Here is an 11340-nt window from a genome sequence, read left to right on the forward strand (position 1 = left end):
ATGCTCCTGACCCCCGGCCCCGTGTTTTTTTTTTTTTTCTGGAACAGGATTTTAGGCACTGGGTTTTCTCCCTTCTCTGGGAAATGTATAATTTTGGTTCTTTTAAAACAATGATACAGCCGGGCGGTGGTGGCACACGCCTTTAATCTCAGCACTTGGGAGGCAGAGGCAGGCGGATCTCTGTGAGTTCAAGGCCAGCCTGGTCTACAGAGTGAGTTCCAGGGAAAGGTGCCAAAGCTACACAGAGAAACCCTGTCTCGAAAAACCAAACCAAACAAAAAAACGATACAGAGCCGGGTGGTGGTGATGCACACCTTTAATTCCAGCAAGTGGGAGACAGAGGCAGGTGGATCTCTGTGAGTTCGAGGCCAGCCTGGAAAGGTGCAAAGCTACACAGAGAAACCCTGTCTCGAAAAACCAATCAAACAAACAAACCAAAAACCCAAAAACAACCCCAAAGATATGGAAATTTCTGGTCATTAAAACCTATTTAACCTTCTTTCAGAAACTCCTTATTCTCTTTTTTTTTTTGTTTTTTTTTCAAGACACAGTTTCTCTGTGTAGCCCTGGCTGTCCCGGAACTCTGTAGACCAGGCTGGGATCTGCCTGCCTCTGCCTCCCGAAGGTGCGCCCCCACCACACCAGCTGAGACCCCTTACTCCTTATCTGATGAGGTCTCACTATTGCAGCCCTTTGTGGCCTCTGAAGTCTTTCCCAGCTCTGTCACAGAACACTTGTCCCTCTTCAAGGGTCCTCTAAGCCACCAGCTCAACCTTTGTTGGGCAAGTTCCTGGTCTCCCAGCTGCTTCTGCATCCCATTCATAGGGTAACTGTCATTTCCTCTGCAGCCCAGCAGGGCAGAGAGGGGTCCCAGGGCCTCCCTGGGCAATGCGAATCAGAGCTGACATCTTTCTAACCATGCAGGTAGAACCGACTTGCTGCTAGGTCTCCTTTAGACATCTAGCCACACAGTGGGGGTTCGAGGCCTTGGCTGGAGCTGAAATTATGCTAAGGTCCCAAACAAGTTGTTGCTAGGTCTGACAGGGTCCCCAGCCCAGGGGCAGGAATGCCTCCATGAAAAAGTTCTGATACCCAGGGCGTCTCGTTCAAAAACTTATAGGACAGGTAAGGCTTCACTTCCCTTGTGTTATCTCCAGCTCCCAGGCTGCATGGCGCTCTCTTCTCACCCACGGGGCACTAGCTTCATTACAGGGGGTTCTGGCATTGGCACGAGGAAAAATTACTTTATTCACACATAATCGAAGTACCTTCCAGCAAGCCCCTGGGCCTGATGGGAGAGAGGCCCTGCAAAAGACTGTCTCAGACAGGGCTCCAGATGGCTTGGTTCTCCTGAGGTGTGACCTCCTTCCCGCTCTGCCAGCTCATCCTCTAAGATGAATGAATTCTGCCTCTCAGTAGATTCCGTAAGTGGGCTCGTGACTGTCCCTGTATCGATCCAGATAGCGTAGGGGCTGCTGGTGAGGGAAGCGCTTCTGTTTGGGGTGGTAAGGGGGTGGTCGCACAAATTCAAACACAGGTTCCCGCATGTCTACAAGAAAAGTAAAGGGATGGGGTGAACTCCTGCCAGGAACTGCCCACCTTGGCTTCCAAAGTCAAGGCAGGAGAGGCTTTCGCCTTCAGGCCTGCCAGACCACCAAGCCCTAAAATACCCTTACCTAAAAGCTGATGGAAGGTGTGGGTGACTGAGTCATCCCAGCGGCACTGGAAGAAAGCTAGGCCAGCTGGAGTCATGGCTTCCTGGTGTTTCTTGTAGAAATCAAAAGTGCGGAAGGTCCGCTGGGCCAGCTGGTAGCTGTGACAAGATGGGCGGCATCTGGGAGTGGGAGGGAGCACCCCAGGCAACCCTGGGAAGCCCTGGAGTCCACCCAGCCTGTCCACCTTCTGCCAATCTCAAGGCCTGTACCAAGAGGACTAAGCAAGAGCTACTATCCCAGAGAGCTGGCTTGGGGCTCAGGGTCCAAGTAGGGGTGTAAATTACCAGGGTGAGGGTCGGGTGTCCTCAGAGAAGTCGATTGGCTTGTCCTGCTTGAAGAGCAAGAAGACAAAGCGGTGGAAGCCAGAGCCTCGAGCAGGGAAGGGGGGGAGGTAGGGACATGTTTCCTGTCCTTCAGTCACCCTGTTGCTTGGGATGTTGGTCCTGGTCAGAGGGGAGGAAAGTACCCATTAACTACCAGGCCAGTGAGGTGGCAGGAGTATTACACCCTAGAAGCAGAGTCACGCCAGGGGCCAGACCCTGAATAGTCTCTAGCGTGCTGACCTCCAGGACCTCAGAGACATGCTGCAAACATTATTAGGGAGCACAAGTGGTTCAGAAATCAGAGGGGCTGGAGGGACAGCTCAGTGGTTAGAGCACTGACTGCTCTGCCAGAGGACCCAGGTTCATCCCCAGCTTCCACACGGAGGCTGAAACCATCTGTAACTCCCAGGGAATCTAAAGCCATAAGTATAGCTGGAGTTTTCACCAGTCCTGCTCGGGCCTGCAGCTGCTCAGACCCAAGTAAACACACAGAGACTTACATTACTTATAAACTGTATGGCTGTGGCAGGCTTCTTGCTATCTGGTTCTTACATCTTAAATTAAGCCATTTCTATTAATCTATACCTTGCCACATGGCTTGCGGCTTACCAGTACTTTACATCTTGCTCCTCATGGCGGCGGCATCTCCTGACTCAGCCTCCCACTTCCTAGCATTCTCCTCTCTGCTCATCCTGCCTGTACTATACTTCCTGCCTGGCTACTGGCCAATCAGCGTTTTATTTATCAATCAATCAGAGAAACACATTCACAGCATACAGAAAGACATCCCCAGCACATAGGCATCAGGCATGCATGTGGTGCACATATAAAAATGCTTGCACAATATGGTGGCGCACGCCTTTAATCCCAACACTCAGGAGGCAGAGGCAGGTGGATCTATATGAGTTCAAAGCCAGCCTGGTCTACAAAACAGCCAAGGCTACACAGAGAAACCCTGTCCTGAAAAAAACAAAATAAATAAGAAAGAAATCGTTCACACACATGAAATAATAAAATTAATAAATCTAAAAAGATAAAAGACTAAGTTTGGAGTTTTCTGCAAAAAGCAAAACACAACAAAACAACAACCCCACAGCAGTGACAAAATGAAGCAGCTGGTTCACTCGAGGAATGGGAAGCAGGGTGTCTGCCCACCATTTAGGTCAGGAAGCCATACCATCTTTGGGCAGCTTTTCCTTCCATGCCCTAGGGTCATGTCAGACAGTTTCCCAGCTTCCCAGGTCCTGGTTTCCATTACAGAGGGATTGCCAAAGCTCAGGGCACTGCATGACCTCTGTCCAGGCCTGTGCTCAGAGCCGAAGGCCAACACGGACTGCTCAGGGCGGAAACACCCATGGGCTGAGTGTCTGGAGAGTGCTGCCATGATGAGCTGATCGTTACAGCACCCCTGGGTGGGTAAAACACATGGCGACATCTCCAGTTTCACAGGACAGAAAGTAGCTCAGAGCAGCACAGATGCTGTGAGGACCGGCAGGGCCTACTGCACTTTTTTTTTTGAGGAAGGGTCTCATTACTTAATGTCAAACTCCAGAGAGATCTGCTTGCCTCTGCCTCCAGGGTGCTAGGATTAAAGGCTGTGTCACTACACCTGGCTTCTGCCATTTTCTCCTGTGCTTGTGTTAAGTACACACTTGAATCCCAGGCCCAACATTTCCAGGGCCTCCTGGAATTCCCTGGCTGGCTTCCCACCCAGATACTCACAGCAGCCAATGAACGTACTCGGCATCTGGCTCCAGCAGGTGTCCATCTGCACAGAAACACAGAGAGACCCTCATTTCAAAGGAGCCAGGGCTGGAGTGTGCTACCTGCCCAGATCCCCGGGTTCTTGGCTCAGGGAAGGGAGGCTGGAGGCCAGGTGGCCCCTGACACCTACCCAAGTTGGTAAGTAGTAGTGTCCACAAGGAATCCTTGTCTGCCTCATAGGTCACCTCTGGGGCCTGGGAAGCCTAGCAGAGAGAGATCAAGGGAACACTCACCCTCACCAGGTTTCTCTATAGAGGGCTGGAGTTTGCAGGGGCACTGTGGAAGGGTGACTCAAACCAGGACCCCTGACAGCTCCTCAGACATTGATAGAGAAAGAGATTTTTTTTTAATACTAGTTTTTTTTTGTTTTTTTTTTTTTTTTAAGATTTATTTATTTAGCATACAGTGTCCTGTCTGCATGTATGCCGGCAGGCCAGAAGAGGGCACCAGATCTCATTGCAGCTGGTTGTGAGCCACCATGTGGTTGCTGGGAATTGAACTCAGGACCTTTGGAAGAGCAGTCAGTGCTCTTAACCTCTGAGCCATCTCTCCAGCCCCGAAAGAGATGTTTATAGACTGCCTGCTGTTTGTAGTGGGTAGCCATTCCAGCTTTGATATGGAAGTTCCAACCCCCATTGAGGCTTAGGTAACTGTCACACCTACAAGGAGGGGCCAAGAGAGGGCCCTGAAGACCCGAGATCTGGATGTGGATGCTCACCAGCTCTCTTGGTTCCTGGACCCTGGATGCTGGAGCTAGACAGAGCAGAATTCTCAGAGAACACCGCCAGACTGCGCCACACCTTTCCCAGACTCTGTAACCTATCCCTTCACTTGTAAGTTACCCCACAAAATAAACCTCCCTTTTAACTACGTGGAGTGGCCTTAATAATTTCACCAATAGCTGTTCATCCTGAGATCTGAACTATAAGGACCATGTGCCAAGAGACATGGAGGCCACTCCAAAGACAGCGGCTGCTCACAGAACAGGCACAGATGGCACTTCTCATTCCTGTGACTTTCATGATGTTTATTTCCAGGAAATCAAAGACAGAGTAACAAAACTTCAAACCAGACACTGTGATGCCACAGTGCGTGTGCCCATGCACACAGAGCGTGGAGAAGCACAGCGACTATTACCTCAGCTGGAGTCACTTCGTTGCCATGATACACTGGGACCAGGTCCTCTTCTCCCACAGCATAGGCCACGTGAAGGGGGACCCTGGGCACAAACGTGGCCCCGTGGAACAGGTCTTGGTAGAGGCCATAATACTCGGCCAGACGCTGCTTGTGGTAGGGACCGCAGGTCCTCTCCCACTCGGCCCGCACTGCCTCCAGTGGGATGCTGGCTGGGGAGGAAGAGCAGAGTTTGGATACAGTGCGGAGTGTGCGCCTGGGGGCCCTCTTCTGGGAGGCTCACCTGTGCGGAGCCGGGCTGCCCGCTCTTCTTCTACATTGGCTCGAAGCTCCCTTATAAAACGTTTCCGATCCTGTAGCTGTTGAGTCCGAACGACCCGAGATGGGGGCAGTCCAATGTCAATTTTGTCTCTGGGATCTAGAAAAGTAAGACATGATGGAATAAGCAGGACCAAATCTTTAAATTCAAGTGTATGTGTGTGTTGGTTCATGTAGAAGCCAGAGGTTGACTTGGAGTGTCTTGCTCGATGCCCTCCATTTTTTTCTCTGAGACAGGGTCACTCTATGTAACCCTGGCTGTCCTGGAACTCGATTTGTAGACCAGCCTGGCCTTGAAGTCACAGAGTTGTGCTTGCCTCTGCCTCCCAAGTGCGAGATTAAAGGTGTACACCACCATGCCTGGCATTTTTTTGTTTTTTGAGACAGAGTCTCACACTGAACCTGGAGCTTGATGATTGGCTAGACTAGCTGGCCAATGAACTCCAGAGTTCTGCCTGTTAGGCTACCCCAGCACTGGGGTTAGAAGAAGACCCTAAACTGGCCTCTGTGTGGATGCTGGAGAGCCTACCTCAGGCCCTCATGCTTTGAGGGTGGGGTAGGTGCAGGCAGACACTTTGCTGCTGGTCCATCTCCCTGGCCCAGAATCAAAGCTCGTTGTTAAGCAGCCTTTCTTTATCTAGTCCCCTCGCTCCGCTACTCCAGGTTTTGATGGTCATCCCTGTGACCCACGGAGCTAACCTGCTCAGTCTGCTCCCCAGACCCCAACAGGGCCCAGCTAGTAAGAAAATCAGCTAGAAGGTAAAACTATGGCTCCTGATCCCTAGACTAGGTCACGATGCTTTGTTCAGGTCCTGGACTCCATGTTTGAGGCCAGTCTAGATTGCACAGTTTATTCTAGGCCATCCTACACTACAAGACCCTGTCTCAAAATAAAAGTAATACATACTAAGAGTAAATTCTTTAAGGCTGGGTCCCTAAATCACTTTTCCCAGGCTTAATTTCACTTAACAAATTACTGCCCACGTAGTGTCACGCACTGTGTGGGTGCAAGCATCCAGTGATGGGCAAGCCAGGCAAGTTTCTGCTCTCTGTGTGGAGGCTGGAAGACAGGACGCGGTGTGGCAGAGCAGTTCAGGAACACTGAGGGTGCTCCAGCCCGAAATGGGGGCGGAGTTGTCAGGAAAGGATTTCAGTCGCTGAGTTAGAAGGAACGCTTAAGAGTTGGGGAAGGGCTGGGCAGTGGTGGCGCACGCCTTTGATGCCAGCACTCTGCGAGTTCCAGGCCAGCCTGGGCTACAGAGTGAGTTCCAGGAAAGGCGCAAGCTACACAGAGAAACCCTGTCTCAAAAAACCAAAAAAAGAAAAGAAAAAAGAAAAAAAGAGTCGGGGAAGGGGTTTTCCAAGTGGGAGGACCAAAAGATGTGCAAACTAGTGGGGCTTGGCCTACAGTGGCCTCAGGAGTGCAAACGCGTCCCCCTCGTCCCGGAGCACACGGGGCCGAGGCCGGGGAGAACCCGCCAGCGGGGCTCCGGCCACAGCCCTGCTCCCGTCTCCCCGCACCTGTCTCCTTCACGAAATGCTCCCGGTAGGTCCGCCACCAGTGCGGGGCCCGCGCCTCCTGCTCCGTCCGGCGGCGGTACCGCTCGAAGCTCCGGTACTTCTCCAGCCGCTCCAGGTTGCTCACGTCGATGTCCTCGTTGGGCATAGGCCCGAGAGGAGGTGTCCGGCGGCGGAGGGAGGCTGAGGGCAGAGACCGGGGTGTCACGCTGGCGCCAGGCCCCCGCTGAAGCCCAGGGCCGGAGCTACAGGAGCCCCAGAGCTCCCTAAGCCCACACCACTCACCCGAGGTGCTCAAGCCCCTGCATCTCCCACTCGCGAACAACGCGGCACGACACCAGGGCGCCGCCATCTTCCCCTGGGGTCGCCAAAGACGCCGGCAGGACCCAGAGGTGGCCAGGCAGAAGCCTGCGCGCCCGCGGGAGGCTCCGCCCCGCCCCTCGGCAGGCCCCGCCCCGCCCCTCGGCAGGCCCCGCCCTGCGGACTCAAGTCTGAAAGCTCCAGGACCTTATTTCTAGGGGCGAAAAGGATACAAGCTGCGCCGGGGCTGAGAGCTGCCACCAGGCGGTAGCTCCAAGAACAACTATGGGTTTGATCCCGGGGATTTCTCTCAAATTCCTCTTCCCATGACACAGGGATTGATGGGGAGGATTCTAGAGGGGAATAAAACAGGTAATCATAGTGCTCGCTTCAGAGGTCTGTTAGGAGGGTTTGCACGCTGCTGTATCTGTTATCTTTGATCATCTCCAGTTTATAGTTCTGGTGGTCCCTACCTGCTTCTGTCCCAGCCTCAGCCCCTCTGCCCTGGAACCCACGCTTCCAATATGGCGAAGCTTCACTTCCTCAGCTTCTCCCAGGCTGTTATGTCTGTTCCCTCTGTGACCTCCCTGCCTCGAAGTGGTCCTTTCAGGAGGTCTGGACATCCCAAGTCCGGGCTGATGACAGCCACTTGCTACTAGCTGAAGTTTGACCTCTAGCTCACACTGAAATGCAAGGGGGTCTCTATACCCAGCATAAATGGCCGCATCTTACGTTTCTTTGCTTCCAGACAGCTAAACCTCTCGCCACCACTGCTGCTTCTTTTTTGTACATAAAAAAAGAAAGAAAGAAAGAAAGAAGGAAGGAAGGAAGGAAGGAAGGAAGGAAGGAAGGAAAGAAAGAAAGAAAGAAAGAAAGAAAGAAAGAAAGAAAGAAAGAAAGAAAGAAAGAAAGAAAGAAAGAAAGAAAGAAAGAAAGAAAGAAAGAAAGAAAAAACATTTATTTTACATCCCGGCTGCGGTTTCCCCTCCCCCTTCCCCCACGCTCTTCTGTTCCCATCCTCCAATCCACTCCCCCGGCCCCGCCCCCCGTTTCTGTTTTGTGACCTAGCACTCTGCATATACGTTACAGTTGTGTAGCGTGCTCCTCCTGTGGGACTCCTAACAGTGGGAACAGGGGCTGTCTCCACCTCTTTTATTGCCTTTTGGGACCCTACTCCTCATACTGGGTCTCCTTGCCCAGCCTTAAAACATGGGGAGGTGCAAAAATTATAGGAAGCCTACAATCTCATGGAAACTGAATAATGCCCACCTGAAACACCAATGGGTCAAGGAAGAAATAAAGAAATTAAAGATTTCCTAGAATTCAATGAAAATGAAAGTACAACATACCCAAACTTAGGGGACACTATGAAAGCAGTGCTAAGAGGAAAATTCATAGCTCTAAATGCACACATAAAGAAGATGGAGAAATCTCATACCAATGACTTAACAGCACAACTGAAAGCTCTAGAACAAAAAGAAACAAACTCCCCAGGAGAAATACATGGGGAGGTGCTTATTCTTAGTGCAGCTTGATATGCCATGTTTTGTTGATACTCACCATCACTTCTTCTTTTTTTTTTTTTTTTTTTTTTTTTGGTTTTTCGAGACAGGGTTTCTCTGTGTAGCTTTGCGCCTTTCCTGGGACTCACTTGGTAGTCCAGGCTGGCCTCGAACTCACAGAGATCCACCTGGCTCTGCCTCCCGAGTGCTGGGATTAAAGGCGTGCGCCACCACCGCCCGGCAACTTACCATCACTTCTAATTCCTCCAGCAATGAGCACCCGCCGTCTGACAAGTGTTGGAGTTCACAGGTCAGGGTGACTGAGGCTCAGGCGTCCTGAGGAGTTGATGTTTATTGAACGGTTCCCGCTGAGTGTTAGGGAAACAGAATGCATCCTGCAGTGTGCTTAGAAAGTCTCACTGTTTTAGCCTTTTGTTTCTGAATCCTCATACATGAGTCTCTAAGTTCTCTTCTCTGCTCTTGTACTGCTGAAGGCACATTCTAAGGAATGTGTGGAGGCTCAGTGCTCACCCAGATAGCCTGTTTTTCACTCTCATTCTGCCTGTCTGGGAAGCTCTGAAGAGAGGGGCTTGGATTTCAGCTGTTTGAGAGGCCTAACATGGATCCACATGTCCCGACTGGAAGCAGCAGCTCTAACAACATTAATATTAATTTTAAATGAGTGAGGGCTCTCTATGTATCCCTACCTACCTTGGCACTTATAGTCTGACTAGCCGTGAACTCATGGCAATCCTTTTTTTTTTTTTTTTTTGTTTTTTCAAGACAGGGTGGGTTTCTCTGTGTAGCCCTAGCTGTCCTGGAACTCACTCCATAGACCAGGCTGGCCTCAAACTCACAGAGATCCGCCTGCCTCTGTCTCCCAAGCACTGGGATTTAAGGTGTGTGTCACCACTGCCCCACTTCATAACAATCCTCTTATCCCAGCCTCCCAAATGCTTAGATTACAGGCACATGGGCACTGTTCATCTGAGTGATGCTGCGGCCCTGTCACATAAGTCAGAGATTTGGGTTCCTCTTCACATTTTCCTTTCTGATGCATGTTCAGATGCTTAGGAGCACTTTTCTATGGCCCCTCTGCTGTGCCAGGTGCAGCTCTGCTCTGTGTCCCTTCCCGTGCACCAGTCTTCGCACGCACGCACGCACGCACGCACACACACACACACACACACACACACACACACTCGCCCTATTCTCACTCCTGCCCCTCTTGTCTGTTTGTAGCTCATGGCCACAATGGATTTCCAAATATGTAAATATGGGGCTAGAGAGCTGGTTCAGCTGTTGGGTAAGAGTGCATGCTGTTCTTCCAGAGGACTTGAGTTTGGCTCCCAGCACCCACACTGGTGCCTCCCAACTGCCTGTAGGGGATCCAATGTCCTCTTCTGGTCCCCTTAGGCACCCACATGTGGAACATGAAAACACACACACATCTTAGAAATGCAAATGTACTTTGTAAGCTTCAGGGAGCACTGATTGCCCTAATAAGCTCAAACTTCAAGATTTTCTGTTCACGGGTGTTTTATTTGGGTATGTCTGCACACCACGTGTATGCTTGATGCCCTGAGGGCCAGCAGAGGGCACTGGATGTCCTGGAACTGGAGATGCAGAGGCTTGTGAACTGTCATGTGGGTGCGGGGAATGGAAGTGAGGTCCTCTGCAAGAGCAGCAAGTGCTCTTAACCATGGAGCCGTCTCTCTTTTATTCTTTTTGTGAGACGAAGTCTTTCAGCATAGCCAGACTCTCCTAGAGCTCACAAGCCTACAAGTTGGCCTTCCCAGTGCTGGGGTGACAGGTGTCTACCACCACAGCCAGCCAAGTTCAGACTCCTGAACAAGGTAACACAAGGCTGGCTACACCTGCTCCCTAAGTCTAAGCTTCATTGCTCAGGAAGACCAAGGTCTGGGGGACTCTTTGTAGTGCCTCCCTTCTCCTGCTCTGGCAGTTGCCCACTGTCCCTTCAGTTAATGGCAAACAAAAGTGCGAGATGGGCCTGTATATGCCAGCTGATTGATCACTCATCTTCAGACCCTCCACTCTTCATGCAGGGTTGACTCTGGCCTGCTTGTGTGATGAGAGGACTGAGTCCCAGGCTTGCTCAGTCCTTATGGGCACCAGCTACAGAAGCAGTGCTGTTCATCGTACTTGCACTGTGTGTCACATCCTCTTCCCCTGGGGGTGCATTAGGAAGAAACCACGGTTGGCAGTTGGGACTTGAGAGTTGGCCTGGGCAGAACTTAAGCCCAGGCCCTGCTGCTTGTCACTTTGTGCAGAGTTTGCGGTCCCCAAGTCTCCTCTTCCACCCTTGAGGCAGAGGTGGTGAATTACTCCCTGCAGGTGTCCTGAAGGACTGCAGATGCCAGAGGAAGGGGTGTGAGGTCACAGGAGCCTGGGCCTGGCCACTTCCGGTCAGCTTTCTGCAGAAGCGCCTGCCTGGGGACTGTTTTACAGTAAACAGCAGGAGCGCAAAGCAAACATTGTATTTCATTTTTGGTTTGTTTTCTGAGAAAGGTGTCCCTGGCTACTCTGGAACTCACTCTGCAGACCAGTCTGGCCTTGAACTCAGAATTTCACCTGCCTCTACCTCCTGAATGCTGGGATTAAAGGTGTGCACCAGCACTTATTCTGTGGTCCAGCTGACCTGGCTCGGAACGTTCTGTAGCTCAGATTTGTCCCAAACTTGAGGCAATCTCACTTGCTCAGGCACTTGAGCGCAGAGATTACGCGTGTGAGTCCCCATAACTGGCC

The 11340-nt window shown here is 51.5% G+C and overlaps 1 protein-coding gene across 4 annotated transcripts; it reads right to left on the reverse strand.

The window, feature by feature from the left end:
• Positions 1 to 1224: 1224 nt before the first annotated feature.
• Mrpl38 (mitochondrial ribosomal protein L38) lies at positions 1225 to 8126 on the reverse strand. 4 transcript variants are annotated; one of them, XM_076543754.1, is made up of 11 exons: positions 7546 to 8104; positions 7280 to 7425; positions 7058 to 7130; positions 6776 to 6955; positions 5220 to 5354; positions 4940 to 5148; positions 3933 to 4005; positions 3761 to 3806; positions 2000 to 2158; positions 1677 to 1813; positions 1225 to 1549 (listed from the first exon to the last, which is right to left on the reverse strand). In XM_076543754.1, exons 3-11 carry the CDS (start codon positions 7122 to 7124, stop codon positions 1413 to 1415), a joined length of 1143 nt encoding a protein of 380 aa, XP_076399869.1. In that variant the 5' UTR covers positions 7125 to 7130; positions 7280 to 7425; positions 7546 to 8104; the 3' UTR covers positions 1225 to 1412. The 4 variants fall into 4 exon arrangements, with proteins under 4 accessions (XP_076399869.1, XP_076399867.1, XP_076399868.1 ...); XM_076543752.1 differs by having other exon boundaries at positions 7781 to 8065; XM_076543753.1 differs by lacking the exon at positions 7280 to 7425 and having other exon boundaries at positions 7546 to 8126.
• Between the last annotated feature and the right edge of the window lie 3214 nt (positions 8127 to 11340).

The sequence above is a fragment of the Peromyscus maniculatus genome, chromosome 8 (assembly GCF_049852395.1).
Source record: "Peromyscus maniculatus bairdii isolate BWxNUB_F1_BW_parent chromosome 8, HU_Pman_BW_mat_3.1, whole genome shotgun sequence".
Classification (NCBI taxonomy): Eukaryota; Metazoa; Chordata; class Mammalia; order Rodentia; family Cricetidae; genus Peromyscus; species Peromyscus maniculatus.